We start from the raw sequence: 26,784 nt of genomic DNA, 5'->3' as shown, positions 1-26,784 counted from the left end.
ATTCTTTAAATCAGATGTAGTTTTAAATCCCAAAGCAAAAATACATCGTTTTTACTGATAATTGACCTATGGTATTTATTGGGGTGGTTTCACAAAAACGGCACTAATATGATTATTTATTTCGGAGTTATGATTTTTAAATTTAGGTATTCAAAACATTTATTCAACTCCTATCACTTAGTCTTTTTACTTTGTAGTGGACAATACATTGAGGTTTTAGGTCAAGCTCTTAAACTTCAGAATAACAAGTCAATATTCAACGGTTTACAAGCTTAAATCCAACCACTTTGCAATATTGTTAATAAGCATGTAATGGCTGAGCAGTAACATGAATTGATTGAAATCAAACATTTAAACCACTGGATACGAGTTCGACAGTCTAATGGTTAAGTATGAAATATGGTCCTGGGTTAGGTAGCTTAATGGAGTCTTAGATACGCACTACTGTGAAGTCCCATGGTAAGAAGAAACAGTCGCTTAGAATCTCTTTTTTCTGTGTTGTTTCAATTCACACTACTATTTCTGAACTAATTTTTAATCGACCTACATAAGGTTCACTTAACATTTGTTACACAGTCAATAGCATTAAGAAAAAAGACAGGCAGATTATTAAAAATTAAATAACATAGAGGATATTCACACCAACTACTTATGTGATAATACATTAAAATCAAAACAATAAACATTAGAATATATACACGCAGTTTAAAATGTGTAAAAATCTGATTGATATTAAACATACTACGTACGTGAAAAACAATTGTCGATCTGATGCCCATTCCCATAAAGCTTGTGCAACAGACTTATTATCGCATTTATAATGAATAGTTGTTATTGTCTGTTTGCGTTAATCGAAGCACATAAAGATTTCAGAAAAAGCAAGACAAATAGACAATTGAACAATAATAATAATAATAGTAATAATAATTAAGGAAGCTAAGACCTTACATTAAATGAACATACTAAAAAAAGAGTTAAGTTCGACTATTTTTTAACAACGACATTAGTAAAGAAAAACGCAAATATCTAAGCAAACATAAAACGAAGAGAAAATTGCCCTCACTTTAAATAAGCTACAATGAAATACATAATTTTAAAACAGAGCACAAGTAATAATAATAATTAGTAACGCCCATCAGCATAAAAGTTGTCATTTGCTATGATCACACATGCGCATACCTACAAAATTAATAACAACTGGAAAAAACGTAGCAGTGTTCAGCTATCCTGTAGATTTTCTTTTAACTGTGTTGTTCAAATTCAGACGACAGTATACTACTTTCAATGAATTACATAGACAATTTTTTAGTTTAAAAAAATTAATTTTCATCAATGGGTAAGTCAATCGATCAATCAAATGAAAACAATGATATTTCAAGAAGGTTGAATTTGATTTTGTATACAAACAAACAGTTGATCGAAGAGGATAATTTTCCTCGTTGAAAGAAAAAGCAAACAAGAAAACTACCAACTAAAAAGCACATAAAATGTAAGTGAAACACTGCAAATTCACTCGTCATAACAATTTTATAGAACTTACTTAGTGTAAGCAATTATTTTATGATGACAAAAGAAATCTTGCATACAACAACAACAACAGATGCACTAGGATAGTTTGAAAGAAGGAAAATATAAAAAGATACGAGAGAAAACTTTCTATATCACCTTTTCAACAAGAAAGTTACGAAGTAATTTTGTGTATGAATTAAAACAAAAAAGAACCGTTGTGATAGTCCAGTTTAAATATATCGTTTCAAGCATTCAGTCTAGACACAAACAAATATACCCTTTGAACTATTGCTCAATTTATGAATTCATAATATCAGTGTGCCACAGAGCATAAGTTGCGACAAGATGTTTATTATCGCAACGGTATATAAATAATTTTGTTTTGGAAATGTTGTTATAACTGATTATCTACAAAGTACTGAAAGCTTTGTTGAAAAAATCTGACGTGCGATTGTATGCAACATATGATGAAGGGGAATGGTTATTAAAAGAAGTAAGCTTTCAGTCATGTCAGCAAAGACAATCATTAAAAATGAATTCATTTTTTTCAGTGATTTCAAGCTATTTAATAAAAAAATTGTCAATGCAATGAACTGACTTGCAGATGTTTTTGTGGACCAATGCAACCATACTTATGAATGTGATTAGAAGGTAGTGGTTCCAGGATAATATAAATTATTATTATCATTATTAATAAAGGGAAGAAAATTGAAAGTTTAACAGGTGAGTAGTTTTTTTATCTAGCTATCGTAGAGTTTTGAACTATGGATAGCAATCTATGTAAAGAACAGTTTGAAAAAAAGCAATAAAGAAAGGGTTCTGTTCATATTTTTATAATACTCATGCTTTTATCAAGTATTTGACATAAAACTATTAAAGTGAATGAGACATTCCAATATCTTTACACAACATTTACTTATATACAGCTCACGTATGACAACGTTATAATATATACATTCCATGATTCCATTATTAAGGTCATACATTCAAACAAAATAAAATGACCAGTAAAGTTAGTTACCTTTTTCTTTCGTCCAGGATGCTATTAAAATGCCAAACAAAATAAAATTGAAATATAAGGAAAATTACCTATCATAAAACAAATATTAACTTCAACTATTAACTCATTGTGCTTCCTATTCAAGTGGTCGCTAACTCGAACGACAGGACAGAGAAAAAATTATCAACAACCAAGAATACCAAAAAGATAAGATAAGAGTACTGACTAACATGTATGTAATTTCGGTGATCGAAAGTGTATATACGATCGTAAAAATGCACTAGTCAGTCTTTGTTCATGTTGTAATAAAGTGTTTTTAATTACTAATTTCCCTATGATTTCTTAAGAACTGGAACTTGAGAATTTAACACTGAACACAATTATTTATTTTACAAAGGTTGTTGAACAAATTAATTTTATAGAAAATGCAAATCTATAGGAACACAATACGCAAAGAAACTTGATACTGATATGCTGGACTGGAAAAACTACCTATCATTGAAAAAAACACAGGAAATTGTATAGACTTTTTTGAATACTGATAAATCCATGACATCTAGCTGATAGTCACTATAGATACATGTATTATGTCTCATTATCTCTTGGGTGAATGGATAGCTATGTAATAGGATAATATTGAATAGAAACCTTTAACCAATCTACTACTCTAATTTTGAACAAAGATCATAAATACATAAGTAAATTGATAATTTTCTGGTCTGAATTTTTACTGAATATTATTGAACACTAACTGCTATGACCATGTCAAAGACTGGTAAGTAGACTATTTATAACTATACTGATCAGAAAATGTTACAATTAGGGACTGTACACAAACTAGGAAAATTGGTAGTTTCCAAGCAAATTAATAACAAAAGTTAGAGAAATATAAGTCAAGCGAGTTTCTCAGGTGAATAATGACATCCAGTTAAAAATCGAATCTAAAACTCTCCCCATTTTAACAGCTTTTAAGTGATGGAGATGTCCAACAATTCACAGTTCAGGTTAATAAATAGATTAAAAAAGGGTGTTTTATCGTGATCTACTGTTAACAAAACTAGTCAACGGCGGAATAAGTGCTTAGTAGATCAAACAAGATAAGATTAGCAATAAACATTAAGACAAGAAGAAAAGTAACACTATGAAAATGAAAAACTTTTCCGACAAAACGGTTAGTATTTTATCACCTTTGTGTTTACGTGACAAACACACGGTATTGATACACACGAAAACCTATAATGGTCAGGAAGTACGCTTGACAGCATAAAGTTATTTTATGTTGATGTACAGGAAGATTCCTAAGACTTGAAATCTACTTATGAGAAGACCATTATCCAACCCACGAAGTTATCACTCAAATTAGATTAAAACAAATAGCGTTATATATATATATATCGTAATGCGTAACATTGCTTTCACTATTATTTAACACATAAAAACTAAGAATGAAGTTTAATCACATCAGAATTAGTTTATGAGTTCTACATAGTGCATAACTTGAAGACAGTTAAAATAATAAATAAATTTCTCGGTTAACATCCTTATCGTGAAAGCAGTGGTCCTATGAGATCGACAATAAAAAATAGAAAAAATTGAAATAATAAAATGAAGAAACTTACCTGATATGAAGTTGCAACAACAAAATCTCTGCCATTACAAGTCATCCAAGAGATAGCTGACCTGAAAGTCAAATATAAAATATTGATGATCAGTAAAAGAACTATTGTAGATCGACACATAATTTACAAGACCAACAAAAAGTTTTAATGAAAACGATGTTCGACAGATACAAAACAAAATGTTTACAAACATAATATAAAACTAATAATAAAATGCAACTTCTCGTTGGAAATAAGACATTTTTGAAAAATATTTTCTGAGATTTTTCTTAAGAATAATGCCTTAATTAAAAAAGAGGGAGGATATTTTCTATTATAAAGTATATACTAGGTAAACATGAAACGAATGAATCTAAATCACTTTAGTTAGTTCTACTTAACCCACGACATGATGTGGTTTGTGCCACTGGCAGTTATAAGTAGTATGTATCAACAATTGAAAGTGGAATGCCTGGAGGCAGAAGGTTGAGAAGATCGAACAGAAGAGAACGGGAACAGAGTAATTGATGTGGAAATGAAGGAACAATAAAGTTCGAGACAATTGATGGACATTTTGCAAATGAAGTATTTACTATATGGTTCTCAGATTTTACTAAAAGATTCTGTCCCCACTTGTGTTCTCGTTCACTACAACGACACAGATATGAATCTATTCACTTTAATAATTAATAATATTTTTGATGTTGAAAATGGGAATTATGGGAATGAGTAAACCATTATTTTAAGCTAGTTCACAGATAAATATTACGCTAACATCTGTTACAGATACGACTGAGAACTTCAAGGAACAAGTAAACTGTAGTTCAATCAACAAAACGATCAAAAGATGACAATAAATGAAAATTTATTTGAGATATCACACTAATTTGATTTCTCATTCACGAAAAATGTACACGAGAACAAAAGAATCAAACTTTGATTTACGATTTCCCATTAGTGCTTTCGTTAAGTGGATGATAAATGGTGATATTACAATTACTTCACCAGAAATACGAACGAGGAGGATAAATTCCTAATGACTGGATGCTCGGTGTAAAGCAAATATAAAGATACTATTCGTTATAGAGGCAGGTGAAATGTAGAAGTTTTCAGTCTTTTTTTGTAACTACTAATCCTACTTCTAGTTCGAGTCCTGGAGTGAACATTAACCCTCGGATGCAGGCACGTTCGGACGACGAGTACCGAAGAGGACGAAACGTGCGTCCGGAATTCCACCGCTACCTATCACGTATCTCTGTTTTCGTTTAATGCTAATGCTTTTGTGTACAGAACATTCATTTCGACATGTAACATCGATGTGTGGGCGAGAATGATTGGTTGTTTCCTTAGTCAGACTTGTAGATAGTTTGACAGGCGTTAGATGAGTTATATATTCTCCTGTCCTTATTATTACTGTGATTTTTGTTGGATTATGTCTGATTGTTGTCGGTATTTTGGTGTGGAAATATATCACGTGTTATTGACCCGAGTTGTGTTGAAATTTTGTAGAACAGACACTGGGAGGGAATCTAGTGTAGATATTTGTCTAAGGCAAATTAACGTCCATTTCGTGTAGACGTGCAAAACTGAGCGTTATAACAGATATATTAGTTAGATTATCTGTTTTTGTTTTTTGTTCATATATAAAAATCAATCTATTCACTATTTACAATAAAACCAATGAATTGGATGATTATGCAAAATTATGCATCCTAGAAATCAATAAAATAATTCAAAAAAATAATAGTGATAAAACTAGAGATAATCTACCATGGATATAACTTTTGGCGCCGGTTGCCTATAAATTCAGCTACACCTTGATGAGTAAGACCCAAATGTATGTGTCGTGAGCCATAAGCTTTAGTCTGAAGCAGCAAAAAAGAAAATAAAGAGAATCCAAAGAAATATATTACTTTCACTACTTTATTAACGAAAACTGAACCTGTATGTTACTGTACTAAGCATCTAACAATAAATCCTACACTGAAAACAAACAGTACAATTTTATAAATATATTGTATTTTTTAGAAAATAACAGGAGTACATGATTCATGAAGAATAAATTGTTGAAATCTATATGGGGACTTGTCAAACTCTAATACTCAACGCATTGTCAATGAAACATTTCAGGTAGTTAAAGTATTTTAAACAACGTTTTTTTCAGAAAAGGAAATCACTAGGCATAAAATAACGGATGAAAACTACTGACATTACACTTTATGATCATGACGGAAACAATAATCAGCACCTTAAATTTAAACTGTAAGCATTAATGACAGTACGCCCATATTAAGATCTTAAATGTCAAATACATGGTGGATTAGTTTCAACAGAGTTAATAATTTTTCAAGAGTGCAATACCAGTCACTTACACATTGAAGCTATCACTATAAGTAAACATATTAAATACTGATACATTACGTACAGTTGTTAAACAGAGATAGAATGTGATATTATTCTTCCTACCTAGTATGTCCAGTGTGTATGTACGAAATGAGCTATTATTACATTTTTATGAAGCTTGAAAAAAGTTCAACCCAATGAAGAAAATATCTCCCTTCAAGTTCATAAGGCACTTCAATTGAGGTCATGGTATCATAGGGAATATACAAGATCAGGATCATTATCGACCTTCTGCTTTAATCAAAACAACAAAAACCTTCGATCTCTTATGTTTGCCGATCGCCAATCTACTATCCAGATGAATAATGATTTACTAAATTTCGAAAAATCATCTGTTTATATGATTTCAGTAAAAGGTGAAACGTTGAAACAGCTGAAAAACAAATGATTTCTGAGTCCGTCGACGGAAATTTTGAACAGTGAAGATGGAGATAAAACAAATGCATTGCCAAATACGGGGAGTAGTTTGAAGAGGATAATATTAATTTACCTTTAAATTTTTCTTAATTTCAAATGCTTATAATATCACTTTGAGTATTTAATAGACAAATTACCCATTCATATAGGATGAAAATTTCGAAAAAAAACCCAAATGAAAACAATATCTAATGTGATTTGTTTAGTTTTGTTATCCATGTGATATTAAAAATGAATTAAACCATTACTAGTCTATAAAATCTTCATAAGTTTCATTAGTAAAACACAAAAGATTATAAAACTAATAAATGAAAGAAAAAATTCTAATGAATTATAATTTTTCTCTTAAATTGACCATATAAATAAAAACTTAATTATAGTTCAATTAAAGAACAAAATCAGATTAAAAATAAGAAAGTAACTATATTTGGAAAAAAAACAACAAAACTAGACAAAATTAGGATTATTTTATTTAAGTCTAGAAATTCTAAACAAATTGAACGAAATTGTCAATTAATAATAAACCACATTATTATCGTATCATTTTGTATATAACCCGATTAATTAAGGAAGTGGAAACATTTAAAAAATTTTGTAATATGATACATATAATCTTTATGCATAATTAAAAAGAATTTGTAAAGGAATAAGAATAGAAATAGATATATTATTCAAAAGTTAATTAATCAAAGATGATTGAATACAATACATTAATGAAATTAATCAACTCGGATACGGGAACATATCCCAGCTTGGTTCTATAAGGGTGAATGGAAAGCAGTTAGGAGTTCTATACTTGAACATCTAATTGACTGTAACCAGTCTACAGATCCACAGTTTGATTTTAAGGTTGTTTATATGATTCGTTCAAATCTATCCAGATTTCTTCGTATCCAACTCTTAAAAATAGCCGAAGCTCTTACCATTCACGAACTTAAACCAGAACTATGCATACAAAAGAAGTACGTCTTATCATTATCGCTACCTTGGCCTTAATTATTTTGATTATCCTATTATTATTATTTTTACTGCATCTGTCTTATATTCTCATTATTTTATTCGTAAATGCTCATCATATCACTTTATTTATTTCTTACACCTCTGTGACCTTTAATTATTATAACAGAAACATTTAAATAATCGTATTATATTCACTAAATCTATTGTTATTATTCGTATTACGTAATCTAGTATTATAATCTTTTTATTACGTCATGGTTAATTGCGTTCACATTTCCTCACGGAATTAGTACTTTTACAAAAAACAAAAAAAATTTCATATATACACGATTGTACTGCTTGATAATAAATTCGTTGAAAAGAGATCCCTTCACTGAACTTCGTGTTTTAATTTTAAATTATTCAAGTGTTATTTGTTAAAAGAAAAAGAAAAAATCAAGAACAAAGCCAGGACTAACACAGGCCATCAAGCCGCCTGTCCTTTCCAAACTGAAACTGATAATAGTTTAAACCATCATAATAATCAGTAGAGATTGAAAACAAAAACAGCAGGACACATCAGATTTGTGTTCGTACCAAATAACCAACAATATAACAGGTTTGGAATAGAAAAAAGTAGAAAGTTGAATAAAGGAAAATATTCACCAGTTGTAAAAGAGGATAATGTGTATATTTGTTTAAAAAATTTGCACAGTATTGCATTCTTTGGTAATGTGCACATTAATGACCATTAATAAAAACAATCGAGTAACCCACATATATAAGTTCGTAAATTCCGAATGACCATAAGCATTTACAGTCATTGTTCTTATAGTATAGTCAAAACTAACCTAGAGAGATTGGAACTTAACCAGGGAAGTAAAAGTAACAGAAATAGATTTTTAGATAAGATAAACACGGACTATGAGGAAGAATCATAGGTACCTGGAACCTGTTGACCAAGGAGTATATTTAGTGTAGAAGGAATAAGAGAAATTAATTATTAATGCCATTTCATTAATCATTGGCTGAAGAAAAAAAAACAACTAGAATCCCAAAACTTTTATTCCTTTAATAACTAATTTTTTCTGTTTTTGAAATAAATATTTCCCTATCAAGTGCACCCCCCCTCTCACCATGTCACTGATATACACAAGTTTTTAGAAAATTATGATAAAATATCAAATAAATGGTGAAATGATTGTTTAGTTTTAATTTAATTATCCAAAGAAATTAGGATAACAGAGGAAAATCTTGAATTCCTTAAAGATCATTCCATAAATAATAGTTTGTATAATAACAAATTAAAAGACGGATGAATTATTTCGTCAAACAGCCAATTGTTAACATTATCTGCACAAAGTAAAAGATTAGAAATCTAAGTTAAACAACGAGGTCTCTTATATATGTATATTATTATCTAAACACACAAATATTGGTATAAAGGGGCGCCAAAGTAAATATGCACCACACGATAAGAAAATAAGGTTGTGAGGAGATAGTGGAGAGCTCAATAAAGAAACAAATGAGTCGAAATGAGTAAACCAATAAAAAAAGTATTCTTCCAGTCAAAGAAGTTACTCTCACTTTTAGGAACGAAGTGAAAAAAAGTTACAGCAGGACTGTCACTGACTTCTGTTCTGAACCATGTCACTGTGCCCAAACATACGTTGCTGAACATCTGCATTACTAAAATGATGTTGCCACTGAGTATCAGCAATCCTTCGGAGACAACGATAATCAAACACAGGGAGTCGACTGATATTTTCAATTCAGATAGGCCAAGTTTTACAAACAAGGTGAAACTACTCTCATCGATACGTTGTAAACCCGAAATGAAGGCCAGACAGCGCCGAAGATGGCCCAGATTGGCATAGATCGCTCTGGTTTCCATTGTACGCAAATTGGTCTCATCAGTCATATGAGGATCACCAATTACGCAGCTACCCAAATAAACGAGCTTTTCGATCATATATATATAATGTAGATCATTTCGCTTTTGCGCGAACACTAGTAATATTATAGTTACTGAGATGTTTCATGCGAATTACCGAATTGGATAACTATATGTAATAACATTCACTAATCTTGTAAGAACACTTATTTTGATTTAAATAGTTTGATAAGGCAATAAAATGTCAATTGTTTAGATGAGCTAATTTTATGGAGATTATTATGTTCGGTAGATCATACTGATCTCAAATGGACAGCTATTTCTTCCTAATAAGAGACTCTTCGATCTCCAACTTTAAGTATCAAAACGAATGAGGATCGCCGATATGTTGGTGTAATTTGTTCCAGAAACAGCTTTATTTTACCATAAAAAGAATATGTATGTTACAGTACATTGAAGAAAATAATAACTGCTAACTTATTGGCGGTTGTAAATAGTTGTATAAGTTAGACCAAAGTAGTTCGTACAGCAAAGATAAAAGACACATAAAACAAAAATGGTGAGGCGTTTTGAAATTTAAATGTAACTGATTCATTTTATTACTGAGTACAATTTACTCCGTATGAACTCTTTGAAGAACTACAGGAACCCAGAAATACTTTTTATGATGATCTACTATATGAAGTGGGAAAAACGTATAAGAATAATCTTTGCAAAGAAATGCATGTTTTAGAAACTATCTGTAACCACCTGTCATCTTCGATAGTTTAGTGATAAAGTCATTAAGCTTTTATTCATTTAGCTCTCGTCCTGTGTAGTTTAGTTTGGGCAACCGATTAGCACTACTGTTTCTTATATCAGAAGTATAGCTTCAAGTTAAGTATATCAACAAGTAATTGGCTATTGGGTTATATTATATTGTTTTTATCAATTATTATATTTAAGTTTTACTAAACAAAAACTGGAGAACTTTACATGATAATAACGACATCCCCCTATATCTTAAGGGGAAGGGATACAGGTTTTGTCAAGGTAACGCTTACTTTTAAATGACGTTTATCAATTAAAAGCAAAACTGCAATCAGATGATTGATTTGATTTCATAAAAAAATTAATAGTAAAACAGTGATAATTCTATGAAAGTTTAACAAACCAAACTGATAGCAAATACGAACTGAATATAGAGATTTCTACAGGTGCCCTACAAAATACATGTGTATGTCCATATACGATTATACTAAAAGTTAGTAACAAACAACGAAAACACTACTTATTTTCTAACGGCATATATACATATATATATATATATATATATATATATATATATATATATATATATATATATATATATATATAAACGCCTACTTCATTTGATAAAAGTAATGTTTATACAGAATGAGAGATGACAGTGCTGTCAAATTATCACTAGCTTCCAGTCACAAAAAGTATAAACTTTCTTTAGCGAAAATCCTTTCCGATAAATTCCAATCTATTATCATTCATTAATTATAATATCATGTACGAAATTTTAGCGGTCTAGTGAACATAAATCATTAGATCATAACACAGATGAACAGTGAACAAGAAAACTAAACTATAGATCAAAAATTTTAAAACTGAACAAGAAAAAAGAGATCAATCTGTGTGAATAGAAATAGTAATGAGTAAAAATTTTTGGATCTTTTATTGAACTGATCAATAAGATCAAATGCCCCAGTACGGTGGAGGTTGAGGAGAGTCCACTCTCCCTCTCGAAATGCTCTTATACGGCCACCGCCAGAAAAGTCCTACTCTCTGACTTCTCGTGGCGGCGGTGTTGTTTAGGAAATTGAGAGGACGAAAGGAGAATGTCCGGTGCTATAACCGGATTTATGGGTCCAGATGGTCAACCTAGGGGAGTTGGGAAACCCTGATTCCAAAACGATGGTGAACATAGTCTCTAGGATCGCGAGGGAACAAATGGTGTATGAACCTATTGTTGGTTAGCGGATACCATGAGACTGTATCATCTAACGCTGCTCCACTCCCTTGTAGATTAGACCTTTAGGTCAAAGATTCGGAGTGTGACCCCCTAAGAAGACAGAAGCTGCTTCTGGTAACTGTCTAAAGCCCTTTTAACTCATTCGAGGCAGACAGTAAGAAGTTTGGTATGAGTGAAACAATCTGTGGGGATGATGAGAGGCCAACCAATAACATCTACCGGCGTCTTGGACGATAGGCAGAGTTTTTTTAGGAGCAGTTCAACTGGTCTGGTGCTCTGGCAGCATCGACCAGACTTCCCTGCCCTCCATGACTTGTGACAATGGATCCACCTAATCAGGCGGAAGTCCACAAGGAACTCCAACTCAGACCCAGTCGACTTACCTCCGGCTCTTTATAAATATGGTGGTGACTTTCTGGTTAAGAAACTGATTTAGTTGTTTACAAAGATCTGACAATTAGTGTTCCAACATCGTGGAATGAGACGATAGATGTCCCTGTCTTTGAAAAGGGTTCACTTTGTTTCTGCAACAACTATCAGGAGATAGGTCTACTTCCGTCATACTCCGTAAATTGTTCAAAATCCGAAGAAGATTGACTGACGAGGATCAGACTGGTTTTCGTTATGATCAAGGATGCACTGATCATATCTTCACCCTCCGCCAAATGTTAGAACACCGTCATACTTATCACAAGCCAACAATAGTGTTTCTTGACATAAGTATTGCCTTTGATTCGTTGGACAAGATTGTACTCTGGTATTGTCTACTGAAGAACGGTGTGTCTGGGAAGTTTATTAACATCTTGAAAGCCCTATATGAAAACACCTCAAGCAGAGTGAGGGCATACAACCACCTCTCTCCACTGTTCCATTCAAGCAATGGGGTTAGACAGGGTTACCCAATCCCACCATTTCTCTTCAACTTTGCTGTCGATGACGTTCTGTAAACAGTTCTGATGGATGTAGGTAATGGTGATATGGATCTGCTGCCTGGAGAAACACTTCTCAACTTTGAGCATGCTGATGATATTGTCTTACTGCGCAATGATACCCAGGCCATGCAATCCGCACTTAGTCAGTTATCAATTAGTGCCCGTAGGTATGGTAAATGCTTTGCACTTTCCAAGTGCAACGTAATTTTACAAGACTGACAGGACTCTAAACCTGCACTCACCCTGGATGGTGAGCAGATAGAAGTAGTCGAGAAGTTCGTGTATCTGCGCAGCTGCATAAGTGCTGATGGTTGCTTGAGAGGTGAGATCAATTCACGTATAATGAAAGCCAGAGCGGCTTATGCCAATCTGGGCCACCTTTGGCGCCTTCGTGATGTTAGCCAGGCTGTAAAAGGTCGGATCTACAATGTGTCGGTGAGAGCGATTTTGCTCTATGCTTGTGAAACCTGGCCTCTCCGAGTTGAGGACGTTAAACGACTTTCTCTGTTTGACCGTCGTCTCTGAAGGATTGCTGACATTCAGTGGCAACACCATGCTAGTAATGTAGAGGTTCGACATTGTGTGTTCGGACACAACGACGATAATTCGATTGATGCTACCATTTTGGAATATCGACTTTGGTGACTTGGACATGTTCTCCGAATGTCATCCCAGAGAATTCCACATCGTGCATTATTTACCGATGCTTGGACTGGTTAGAGAAAGCCGAGAGGTGGTCACTGCATGACATGGTGTGGTATGAAGGAAAGCTGTACGGGACCGGCCTCTGTTGGTCCTTTATGACTTCTTGGTTGGGGTCCTAGAGATGGTACAACACGATGGCTTGAGACGTTATCAAACATGGCTCAGAATAGGAGCCGGTAGAGATCATGCTGTAACTTTCTTCTACCATCTTATCTAAAGTTAACGTAACTTTTTTAACTGAATTTCTGGTTGTATTTTTCATAACGGAACTGGTTCTCCCATTATTATTGGTAGTAGTATCAGTATTTGTGTTAGTACCATTATTTCACTTTTGTACACTAATTTCTGTTCATTTATATTACACTCACCCTTGTGTGTTAAAATAAATAAATAAAAGATCAAAATAAATTTATACGGTACATAAACACTGATAGATCTTCCTGATGAGTAAAAAACGTACAGGCAAACACGGAAAGAAATTCATAGTGAACTAAAGTGACGAAAAAGAACATATCAAACTTCTAGATTCAGAAAATAAAAAGTAACTTACACGAAGCTCGCCAAAAAGCATTTCGACAAAATTTTAATTTACTGTTTACTTTTTAACTATAACATTTTAAGAAATCCTTGATAGAGAAAAAACACTGACATACGAATGGCACAGAAATAAGTCATCGGTATTGTGAATAAATAGGAGGAAAATCACAAAATAATAACAAGATGCATTACAGCTGGTCGTAAATATTAATGCAACTAAGGGATACTTCGATCGCGTTAAAAGTGTGTTATTATCCTGAACGATATCTGAAAAGTGTCTAAATCATTGTGCTGCGCCATTCCTAAGGGCTTAACCATAGCATGGTGGTGTGTCGAAAGTAATCATCTTTTAATATGCAATAAGTGTGTCTAGACCATCGAATCCAGTGTTCCAGGACGAAACTAATTATTGAGCAGTGACTTACATTCTACAAAAAACATATAGTCACACTTAAACTGCACAACATTGTCAATGTACGCTAAGAATACTCCTGAAACAGCAGCATTTGAAGATTTTTGACCGGAGAAAATTTATTATATACAGAATACGACTTGCTCTATTAGGTTGTATATCGTCATTAAGGGCTCTAAGTGTATCATGACGGTGTTAACGACATTCAAGATTAGAAGCCACTTCAGTTTTTCATATGCAAAGACTGATTTCGTATTACTGAATTAAAGGCAGTTGATTAACTAGTGATCAACTTTATAGATTCCTTCACTGGCATTACACTTCTTCTCATTGGTACTGCGGTTGAGATGCAACATGAAACAAGGATTTGTAAGGAGCCTAGTGAAACCCAACATTTAAAACTAGGGCATTTTTTTATTATGTAAACGACTTAATGTGTCTTTTTTATCGCATAATGTAAATCCGGTCACTGCTACGCTTTGCTTTTCAGGAGAGGGTTAAAGTTGATAGTTGAGGTAGAAATAATATTTAGCGATAAAGATGGAGATTGAATATGAATGACGCGATCTCACAGGCTACTAAAGGTATGAAAATGGTTTTTGCTTCCCGACTACGTACACTATGGAACGATATCCCTCCCTAGGGCACTTGAGGAAACTGGATTGATGGTGGTCCTAGTGACTTGTGAGCATGACCTCAGAGCACAAGAAAAAATTGCCAGAGGTCAGCCACAGTCTTTCTGTGAGAATTTTGTGGAGCGTTAACACTGTAATTCAAAAGGCCTTACTGCCAGAAACGGAAATCCGTGGGGTAAAGTGGGGTCAGCAAAGTTGTAGAGTCAATGTTTTCTGACCTCTTCCTTCCATCGTGAAAAGGTAGTATCGCTGCAGATGTTGGGTATCCGAGGGGAACATCTTACTGCTCCCAAACCCATGGACAGTCAGCAATACGACTTTGTCCTCGGACCTTGAAATGCTGCCTTGTCATACCGTCCTCCAACCGCTATTCGACATGGCAGAACCTAAAGGAGCAAGTGTCTAAGTCAGTATATCTCGGTTGAGTCATTATGATAGGCAAGCTCAACCACCATGTTGGGGTAACAGCTAGTCGGGAGAGGGTTATAGTTCCCCCGAACTTTCCTAGGCAGTATTCAGCTTAGTTGGCACAAAGTATCTTATTGAAGATTAGTTTATTGACTTTTGAAACGAAAGATATATTTGATAGTTACTGAAACGTGATTGAAATCCAATCAATAAGTTTTGAAATTTACATATCTTAACAAGTCCACATTATCGGTAGCTGACTGTAAGGAGAGTTGAGTTTATGGTTTGGAAAAGGTAATATAGCTTGAATACCAGTGGTAGCGTCTCAAACTCTGATGCTTGGTGGCAAAGATTCCGATCTTTCAAGGAGCACCAATTTTCTCAAGAAAATAGACATACTTTGCTGACGTGTCAAATAGCACGAAACCTAGGTCAAGGGTTTAAGTCCACCACCTCCAATTAACTAACACAATATAGCTTGTGGCAAATTCGCACACGTCAACAGATATAATAAAATCATGTAGACAAATAGAAAATTCATGTTAAACAGCATGAACCTATCACTCAAATAGTTAAGATTATGCCAGATGTTAAAAGGCTAATTTTTTTATGAATACCAAAAATCGTGACTTTCCCAATTAAAGATATTGACATTAATTATTTTTATGCTATAAATAACAAAGTACCTCGAAAAGCGCGAAAACCATACAAATTTTGTAGGTCGTTAACAAGAAAGAAAGTCAAAAGTAATGAGTTTATGCTAGTTACAATCGTCCTAAACTAACAGACATCGTTATATCTCTAAATCGATAAACGGACATTAATTAGTAGACTAGTATTTTGGAGTACGTTTCGCTTAAACTTTTCTACAGAAAAGATGAATGTAAGCAGTATGTTGCTGTATACTCATTCAAATAAGCATGAAATTGTATAATGAAGATTTGGTGCTTAAGATGATGAATATTTGATGGTTTAATGATCTTTTTAGGACTATGTGATTTGCTATGAGTGGTATTTTTTACAATAACTTAAACTAACACGTTATTCACCGTAGCATGCCTACTGAATTACTATTAGTTCGACTACATAAGCAATTCTAGTAATTTCAATAGTCAGTTGTTCCGTCATAATACAAAAATACTTTTTTTCAGAAATATTGACTTGATGGTTCAAAAGTGAGGTCTCTGACTCTAGTTTAAACAAACTAAGAAAACCTCCCAGTATTTTGGTCTGACAGGGAACATTTTGACGTCGTTACTAAGGAATTTATCAGAACCGAGAGTATACAATTTAGTACTGTAAAGTCGTATGAATATCCTTTTTGTAAGCTTGAAAAAAACACTTATTTTGTAAAGGTACATGACATTTATCTGTACTACCATTCAGTCAGTCATTCACATGCAACGTAGAACTTCAAGCATATGCGCATCGGTCCAAGTTGCCACAACACACTGGCACAGCGAGATAATATTATCAGGAAAATTATCAAGGTATCACAAGTAGTGACAGTATCAGTTGTAGTCGAAGGGATTAGATTTCGAAAAAAGGAAAAGGGTGTAAGAAGATTTCAGGAATCAGGTTCCAAAGGAAGGAAGAGTGTGAATGCACCTGCATGATTGGAAACTATTCTGATCCATGTGACCTCAAAACTCTAACCATTGGTTACGACAACCCTGTCTGCCCTAACAATACAGTCCTCATTAATTAACATGGCTAAGTGCAATTGTTGATGACTTCATGGGTTTGATTTGGCCACTGCAATACCATTGACCTATTATTACTACGGTAAATATGCATATATACTGGCTGCCGTAATGATAATAATGATAGTACGAATATATTTTGAAAAAACTAACATTTAAGAAAGAACATCCGGAATCACTCATACCTTAACACGAATCGGGTCAATACCATATGTATCCAGACTGCTGGCAAGGTGTATCAATTCACTAGCAGCTTCAGAAGGTAAAAAATTCCTTCAAGAAAAAACAAAATAAAAATTTACTACAGATATATGTATAAAACCAATAAATTATGCAAGCTAGATAGTAAATTATTAGGCGACCAAAAGCATGCATTAAAATACCACTCATTTTGATAAGTAATCGTGAACATTTTTTTGAAATATCAAATACAATGAGCAACTGATAGTTTTCACTTGCATGTTTCTAACCACCAGTTAGCCACGAATAGAAAACTAATCCAAATTAACAAGATGATGTAGACATATAGTTATTGTGTATGAGTAGAATTATAATGTCTTTACGAAAATAGAACAATTAATTATCACATTAAAAGATAAGCTGGCTGGTGGGAAGACAGACGTATCAGACGTGACAACTTGAAAGTGTAAAAGCGTAGAATGAAATTGCAGAAACGTATGAATAACAGATTGATTTTATACATGACATGGATGAATTGAAACAATTAAATACAAAAGGAATTAAATCATTCGCCAAATGCTTTGAGTATGAACCACACCCTAAGTGTCAGGGTTTATAATGCTACCCTGTTGCCCGAACCGAAGTAGATATAAAGGGACTAGAGGCTGCTATCTAGTGGTTGAAAGTCCAACACTTAAACCACCACCATCGATGAAGTACCATAAGCAAACGAAGGAAAACGATCAGATAGTATCCAACTAGTCAGAATTAAAGTTTTTAAAAATTGAATTTCAAAAACGTAATAGTTACTTACTCCAGTTTTTCATGTTCTTTTATGATAAGCGATTCAAGGCGTTCAGTCTGATTGTGCAGCACACGAAATTCACGTAAATATTGATGTTTGTCATTCTTTACGGATGTCTCAAGCGGTTCCTGCGCTGAAATGTCTCCAAGTTCCACTGATAACAAATTATGTAATACGATTAACATTACATTTACAATTAAGCAATTATAAAACCAAAAGTAAATTAATAATTACAGGTACATCAAAGAAATGCTTGTTACTAGAGCAATATATAGGAAATACCTACTTACCTTGAACTACAAGTGCAGCAAGTCGGACTAGGACATCAGTCTGTACAACTAATCTCCCACTTATTAAATCACGACGCAATTGATGATAGAGGAGGTAGCTGAAAGAGTAGGATAGAGACCAAAAATTATGTTTTATCCAAGAAAAATCTCTCTAACAAATAACCCTACTTTAAGCAGAATAATTAACAAAACAGTCAACTACCTGTTGTGGATGCGGAGGAATAGACCAATAATTATCATGTTAAGTCCAATGGTGTCCTTGGACTTTAGATGGACATTTCCTATTGGTCTATATCTGTTCACTTGTTGAATATTGTACAAAATGTTGTTTTCTATTTTTATGGTACGATGTGGTATGTTTGATTGGTATATAAACAAAGTATGTTTGAAATATAATGATTCATATCTCAGAGGTTGTGACTTGCGTTCTAGACTCAACTGACTGGGCTAGACAGGGAAGTGGGACCAATCGAGACTCTAGGCCGTCCGTTCGTGTTTACGTGTCACTGTAATCGATCGATAAGTACGCTGCTCTCTAATTTTCCAGTCAAGGACACAACAATTAGCACAGGGTAAAAATCGACCGCAACTTAAATTCATAACACTACCGAACATCAACCTTTTTTAAATATATTACTACCATTGAAGTAACTACTATGAATTTGGTGTTCATCTTGTTGTGCTAATCAGGTATGATAACTTGGACTGAGGTATATGTGTGCCTGATTCTACATTGTAGATGACTGACTGACTAAACTAAATGAGAAAAAAGATTTGTGTAGAAAATGAGTTTAAATAGCTGATAGAATTGTTCAACAGAGAAAACTACCGATTCAAGACGTGAGAAATAACCATACACCTTTATAGCATGCAAATCAACTTATTACCTAAAACATGATTAAAGTCCCAGTTATAACGAAGATAATTAGATTTCTTTATCTCAATATAGAATAAAGAGATCAGTGAAAAGAATTCGGAATGTTGATAAGTATATCTAAAACCTTTAACTTTTTTTAACCTTACAGAGACAACAGTCAGTAACTTGCCTCGCTAAACATGACGAAAATATGGAAATACACTGGATTCCTAACAATTAACGAAGGCAGTATACAGCTCAATCAAGTACATAACAATGAATTTCAAAACCCTAAATGTTATTTAAATGAATCTTTCATTAAGTGAAATATACTACAGACAAATCGTTTATGCAACGTTCCGTCTCCTAGTCAAACATTATTCCTGACTAAATTATGCTAAACTGTCCTTCAGAAGTCTATCTAACTATAAACAATATTCACTTCAAACATTTTCAATTACCGATTACAGGAGATGCTTTACCTCTATAAACCTTGGGTTTAACTTCTTGCTAAATGAAAAAATCATTTATAAATAAACAGATAGATTACGTTGAGTCAAGAAAAAAAGCAATTGGAACTTAAGACATAAATAATCATCAAATATAACCAATTTCTATAAAGCGAATCATAGACAATAATTCATAGGTATAATTCCCAAGGTTAAACTTGATAGTTTCAAACAAATTGAGCATTGGGTATGAAGTTAATAATAAATATGTTTTTATGACATCCCAGTAAGTAGAAAATTATATTTCTGGCGTTTTGTGACTTAGTGTAAGTCACTTATTTACTTGAAGAACAAAACTACATCGAAATTTTGAACCGTGTCATTCAAAGTCTCTAACCATTGGTTAAGATAATTACGTGGACCTTAACCAGTTAGTCTATACCTATTAACATGACTCAGTCCAATAACCAATGACTTTACTAACTGATACCACATCTTTGTTTGGTCGCCCCTACCTTTCTTCCAACCTAATCCTACACCAGAAAACATGGTTGGGCATGCGTAAAACATATCCCAACCACCTCAGTTGATGGTTTACTACCTCGCCAATCGAGTTCCTATCTTTACCTATTACTCTATGCCTAACTTAGGCATTGCTTACCCCGTAGTCCCAAAATAGACAACTATGATCGAATGCGATTAACCATTAAGTTAGACGATGAAAGTGTTGCCTCTAAAACCATGCCTGTGACAAAGTTTAGTAATGATAGGGAAAGTGGACAATTCTGATGAACACCACCTGAAGAAACCAATTCTGATGAATGTTCGCCATAACCTTCTGAATCAACCAATAGTAGTAGCACTTCACCAAGTTCAGCAAAATGAAGCGTAACCTGGTTATCAGAATGCATTGCTAAGATTAAATTGAAGGTTTTGCGCGGAAAATTATTGTAACTCAGTCAAATTACTAGTAGCAAGAAACTTAGTACCAGTAAAACAATCTATGAACTTGATGAGCCGATTAACAATCTATAACGAACACCAACCTGCCCAAGGATGAATTTCAGAAAATGTTCGGTTAAAAAATCCATTTTAACGAAGGTCCTGAGTTTTTCATAGTGCGTCGGTAATTTTATAAATTAATGAGCTGTGTAATATAGATTTCCATTTGAAAAAATAAAAGACTTTGTTGAAAAGAGATAACACATTCGAAAGAAATATATATGTAAACTCACTGGGATTTAGGTAACCTCAAATCAACAATCGGGTCAGCTGGGTAATGCTTAACACGAAAGCTTACTTGACGAGGATAAGTGTCTGGAAAAAAAAGAGAGTAGGTAGAAATGAAAGTAAAAGACAATATTAATAAGTACTTAGTTCTAGAACAATCCTTTAAATTATTCTGATTTAAAATGCTGCAGACTAAAAGTAAATCAAGTTACTTGGAATTACGTTGACCAAAATACTGTTATTTTAACACAGTTTGTGTTATTTAAAGCTTAGTCAGGAGTTTACAATAAAAGACTCTCATCATTTACGGTTATCTCTGAGATCAGTAAGGACTCACTGAACCCATGAAGTTTGATAATCACACCCAAACAATTGTCCGAGTCAAACCAAGTCCGGCAAAAAAGGGTCGAGTGTCACTGACTTTAAATAAACCAATTAAAACCATTATTATCTGTAGGTATCATTACCAAGGTTTGATTTGATAATTTCGAATAAATTGAGCATTGGGTTGATTGTTATAAATAAAAATAGTATATTTGTAATATCCCAATGAGTAGAAAATTAGATTTTCTGACGTTTCGTGACTTAGTGTAAGCCACCTCCTCAGGAGTGGGATATTACAAATATATTATTTTTATTTTCATTATTATTATTATCACTTTTCTTTAACGTAACATAAAAAATAGATATTAAGGATTAGTAAATCAAGCTACAAGAATGTAAACAGTTACAAACTTCCTATTGTTGATTAGAGATTTATTACATTACATTTAACTTACGCTTGAGTTGTGATGACAAATTTCTCGTAAGGTCGATCCAACGCTGTAAATAAATTTGGAGTTTTAAAATGTATCGAAATAGTTCGACGTACATAAAAGCAACATATGAAACTAATTAATGTTTAATCGTAAAAGCATTAATATTATGAGACTAAAATATTAAGATTCACTATTACCCAATGCTTCTCACTTAAATTTACTGGCTGTTTGATAAAACAGATTATTAAACTCCTTATTTAATAAATAACTACCTACTGTGATATTATGTTTGAATAGCTAGTATGGAAATACGTTTTGTCTAAGATAACCAGTCGGTTGTTCAAGTGTTTAATTTTTTAAATCTAATAATTGATGACTTGGAGCCAAGTACTATGAGTGTTTATGTGTTGAACCACTTCGATCCTTCACTTCACTCCAGAAAACTGTATAAACATACTGAAGTGATCATGTGGTGTCACTATAGTTCACCAAATCAGATGGTATATAGTGTCTAGTTTCTAAATTGACTTTACTGTACTGTCTTCTGGCATGTAGCTTCCTAGGTACTTATATATAATACATGGGTCTCCGATAAACCTAAAATACAAGAAATGTATTCAACTTGTAGTTCGACAGAGATAATATTGAAATTTATGTATTTAGTCAAATAATGAAGGTGACAGTTATTGTACACTACGTTTAAAAGGGATCATGACGAGTTATTTCTAAATTACATGTATCTAATCAGTTGCTTTACCTTTGTTGGAGACGAAAGCATTTCATGTTCCAGGTAACGAAGGCCGAAATATTCACGTTCCTGCATCACTCCTTGTTGACAACAGATTTCTTCAAAAAGCCATTTTCCAGAGGCATCTTCCTATAAAATAAAAGTGGAGGAAAACTTAGAGTAATGGGGATCTACCCATAGTTTATCTGATACTATAATTTTCAAAAGGACATATGCATCCACAAAAACTTATATTCAACATCGCACTTAATGGAATAAAAGTAGTGAGTTCGCGATGACATAGATATCTGAACCCTAATAAATGTGACGAAGCTCCAATAACTATGTGTCTCCTAACTATTGCTTCTATGACTAAAGCGTCTGGTTATAATTGGTAACCAGTCAAGTAAAAATGAATTTCATTATCGCTGTAAAACAACTGAACATCAGATACCAGACCACCCTATTCGTAACTGTCACATATTATACATGTTCTAAAACAAAACTATTTTTAGATACGGGCGTCGGTTGAATTAAATATGGAGTAACTTTCCAAAATTATAGGGCTTATTATCTCCCTAGGAGTTTTATATGCCAACGCTCGTAGTCTAAGAAATATATTCTATGAACTGGAAGCATTCGAGGACAAATTAAGACCACTCATTGTAGCTGTGACAGAAACTTGGTTAATCCATAACTTCAACATTATTCCAGAATTATCCGGATACTACTACCTAAGAAGTGATAGACATAGATATAGGAAACGAGGTGGCGTCCTTTTATACATAGCCAATAATATAAGTATCTGCTTCTCTGTTTGTGAATCAAATGACAGTGAAACTTGTGAAGTCATTAGCTGTGAGCTCACTCATTTATTTATTTATTTGAACTCATAAATATTGGTACAAAGAGGCACCGAACACATATGCGCCACACAAGTCACTTGATTCGTGTGTGGGCTGTGATACTGCCCGAGTGCCCAGACCGGAGCAGGTGGTTTTCTTAGGGGGCCACACCCGAAGCCCACAAAGCAGTGGAGCAACGTCAGAAGATCCAGTCCCATGGTAGATGGTGGCCAGTAATTGGTTCATACGTTATTTATTCCCTTAGGATCCTGGAGCCCATGTACACGATTGGTTTAGAATCAGGGTTTTCCAACTCTTCTAAGTGAATCCTCCATATCCACCACTTTCGGATGTTGTACATTTATACTCGGTGTCATCTTTCGCAGCCCAACCTGCTTAGCTGATGACTTTATTTTAGAGCACATCCAACCATGAAATGCAAATAACAGTTGCTTGATGTTAGGAGAATTTAATGCACCTAATATTAGTTGGACTGAGATGGTTTCGGTACGATCTACAAACTCCTTTGATGGTAGGTTCATGATAACGGTAATGGAGCATGTATTAGTATAGCATATATCCAAACCCACACGTTTTGGTACAAACAAAGGTTCTTCTCTGTTGGACGTAGTAATCACTCATGCGACTGAGGATATTCCCAACCTAAATGTTCTTCCACCGTTAGCGAATAGCGATCACACTGTTTTGTCATTCACGTTTAGAGCTAGTGACATGATATACGATCAGGTTAAGTTTCACCCAAATGTATGGAGAGCAAACATATCAGCCATTCAGAAGTGCGCTGCTAAGACATCGGTCAATAGATACTAGCTCATCAGTAGAAGAAGCATAGTCTATATTTAAAGGCAAGTTTAGTTCAGTTACGTCGTCGTTCATACCTGGTACCACGTAGACCGAATAACAGTCCACCATGGATAAGTAAACAAGTCAAGAAACTTCTTAGACGCAGGAAAAAGCACTGGAATATGTTCATCTCTACTAGCTTAGAACAGTACAGATCCAGTTATTGTATGATTAGGAATGCCTGTAAAGTGTTAGTAAGTAAGACTAGACGGTCATATGAAAAACAATTGGTTAGGGATTGTAAATATAGTCCGAAACAGTTATTCTCGTACATAAAAAGGCAAACCCAGAGAAGCGATGGAATTCCATCACTTTTGATACAATAAAATCCGTTAATATTGGCAAGAAATGATACCGAAAAAGCTGAAGCTTTATCGGAATATTTCAGTAAAGTGTTTTCGATCAGTAATCAGGAACAACCAACGATTCATTGAGATTATGGCGGCTTGTTGATGGACCCTGTAGTTATTGAGAAAGGTACTGTCTTAAGACTACTTCAGCATCTCAAACCTGATAAGTCCAGTGGTCCAGATGATATTCATCCTAGGATTATGAAATCCGTATCAGATGTAATTGCTGAACCTTTAGCGATATTGTTTGATATGTCTGTGATAGTCCAGACTGCCCATAGACTGGAAACACGCGATAATTAGTCCGGTGTATAAGGCTGGGAATAGAGATTCAGTTATTAACTATCGACGGGTTAGCTTAACTACCACAGTTGTAAAAGTACTGGAGAAGATTATCCAGATGGCTGTTATAAACTATGTGAAAGGGCAAAATCTTTTATCCAGGGAACAACATGGTTTTCGGAGAAGCTTATCATGTTTGATATATCTCATTGCAATAGAAGATTGGGCTGTGGAAAAAGATCGAAATATTCCTGTAGATGTGATTTTCATAGATCTAAGTAAGGCATTCGATGAGGTCTCTCATTCTGGTTCTAAATTAAAACTGGGAAGTTTTGGAGTCCATTTTACAGTCATAGACTGGATAAGTGACTTTCTCCATGGCAGGAGGCAAACAGTACGGGTAAATGGAGCTTTCTCACCATGGGAACCTGTAAAAACGGGAGTTTCCCGAGACGCAATCCTCGGTCGTCTTCTCTTTTACTTCATGTAAATGGACTACCAACTGTAGCGAAATCATCCGTTCTACTCTTAGCCCATGACATGAAGCTTTCGAGACCCATACACAGCATGTCAGATAGAATAGTATTACAGGATGATCTCAGCTTATTGGTGGCATGAATGGACAGATGGTCACTAGAAGTAATTCCTAACAAGAGTGTGGTGATGCAATTAAATAACTATGGTTACTCATATCACTACACAATATGTGGATTCGTTTACCCAAAGTAAGAAACCCTTAGGATTTAGGAGTCGTACTAAGCAGTGATCTCAAAGCTACCAGTCACTGTAAGGCTGCTGCTGCAAAAGGTTATAGGGCATTATGGTCTATTCGTAGGTCTTTTCAGTATTTGAATGAAGAAATTTTCAGATTATTATACCCGACTTTCGTGCGCCCACATTTAAAATATGGGATTCAAGCAGCGAGTCCTTGTTTCAAGTACGAGGCGGATATGCTGGGATGAGTCCGACGACGAGGGACAAAGATGGTAAAAGGTCTATCTGGCCTATCTTATGAAGATAAACTGAGACACCTTATTCCCGTTATCTTACCGTAGAACACGGGGTGATCTAACATTGGCTTATCGTATACTGAACGATGACCTTGGTATTAATGTCTTATTTTTTCCTTCCGTCAAGGACTGATCATTTGAGAGGACACTCAAAAAAGTTCAAAAACCGAAATCAAATCGTCTACGTTTGGAGTTCCGCTTCTCGCATCGAGTGGTGAATTACTGGATTTCTCTACCAGAACACGCAATATCAGCACCTTCTGTTGATATATTCAAAACGAGATTGGATCTCGTGTTACAAACTGCAAGGATTAATATAGGTCGATAGACCTATCCTTATTACTGAAGACTGAAGATATACCTCAACTTGTAAAAGACATATGTAAATCACTTTTCAAAGTTAACAAAACTTTGAAACCTATGATGTCTACTTATCCTTGAATTATATACCAGTTACTAACAAACAGTGAGCAGTTAGATTTTGAAAAAACGAGTGTTAGATCGAAAGTTGTTGAAAGTTAGATATACTTTTTAACAAGTGTATGTGGATTTAAAACTATATATAAGTGGTCCTCAGTGTGAAATTTAACGAACCGGTGTGCACATAGTAGAAAGACTTAGATCTGAAGTTATGCACATATAAAAATGAGTAAAATCAAATCTTACCGGCACGTTTATTTCTTCCATTTTTTCGTCTTCTAATAGTCTCACCGAGACAACAAAGTATCCTTGTGACATTACTACTGTAAAGCAGAATATGCCGGAAGTGCAGAACGTAAAATTATGTTATTTAATCGTTCAGTAGCTAGTTTAAGAGGATAACTGTTAGATGTTGATCTAATTGTTTATCGATTTTCATACTCTTCCAAGTGTGTTAACATGAAAAGGTTGTGGAAATGTTGATGGTAATCATTTCAATAATTGAATGTGAAACTCACTGAATGTGACTTATCAAAAAGCAATAAGGACAACTTCGGCAGAAATGTAGCGCACTATCGCATTAACGAACGCAAAAATGTACGAAGAACCCCAAGTTTAAGGTACGACGTACGATGTCCAACAACT

The 26,784-nt window shown here is 34.0% G+C and overlaps 1 protein-coding gene across 3 annotated transcripts in view; it reads right to left on the bottom strand.

The window, feature by feature from the left end:
• FRMD3_1 (FERM domain-containing protein 3) overlaps window positions 1-26,784 on the bottom strand; it is a 35,637-nt gene extending 8,853 nt beyond the window's left edge. Inside the window, exons 1-12 of one of the 3 annotated variants that reach the window (XM_051213637.1) lie at window positions 26,386-26,784; window positions 22,399-22,518; window positions 21,663-21,705; window positions 20,889-20,970; window positions 18,349-18,446; window positions 18,068-18,212; window positions 17,259-17,346; window positions 5,878-5,972; window positions 4,129-4,189; window positions 2,531-2,551; window positions 1,541-1,605; window positions 750-838 (exon numbers count right to left, since the gene is read on the bottom strand). In XM_051213637.1, coding sequence (XP_051069627.1) covers window positions 832-838; window positions 1,541-1,605; window positions 2,531-2,551; window positions 4,129-4,189; window positions 5,878-5,972; window positions 17,259-17,346; window positions 18,068-18,212; window positions 18,349-18,446; window positions 20,889-20,970; window positions 21,663-21,705; window positions 22,399-22,518; window positions 26,386-26,457 — 897 coding nt within the window. In that variant the 5' untranslated portion in view covers window positions 26,458-26,784 and the 3' untranslated portion in view covers window positions 750-831. Of the gene's footprint in view, window positions 1-749; window positions 2,552-4,128; window positions 4,190-5,877; window positions 5,973-17,258; window positions 17,347-18,067; window positions 18,213-18,348; window positions 18,447-20,888; window positions 20,971-21,662; window positions 21,706-22,398; window positions 22,519-26,385 lie in introns of all 3 variants that reach the window. The other 2 variants (XM_051213636.1, XM_051213638.1) reach the window with 2 other exon arrangements.

This window comes from Schistosoma haematobium, chromosome 3, assembly GCF_000699445.3.
Source record: "Schistosoma haematobium chromosome 3, whole genome shotgun sequence".
Taxonomy (NCBI): domain Eukaryota; kingdom Metazoa; phylum Platyhelminthes; class Trematoda; order Strigeidida; family Schistosomatidae; genus Schistosoma; species Schistosoma haematobium.
This window is presented reverse-complemented; position numbering and strand designations above follow the sequence as displayed.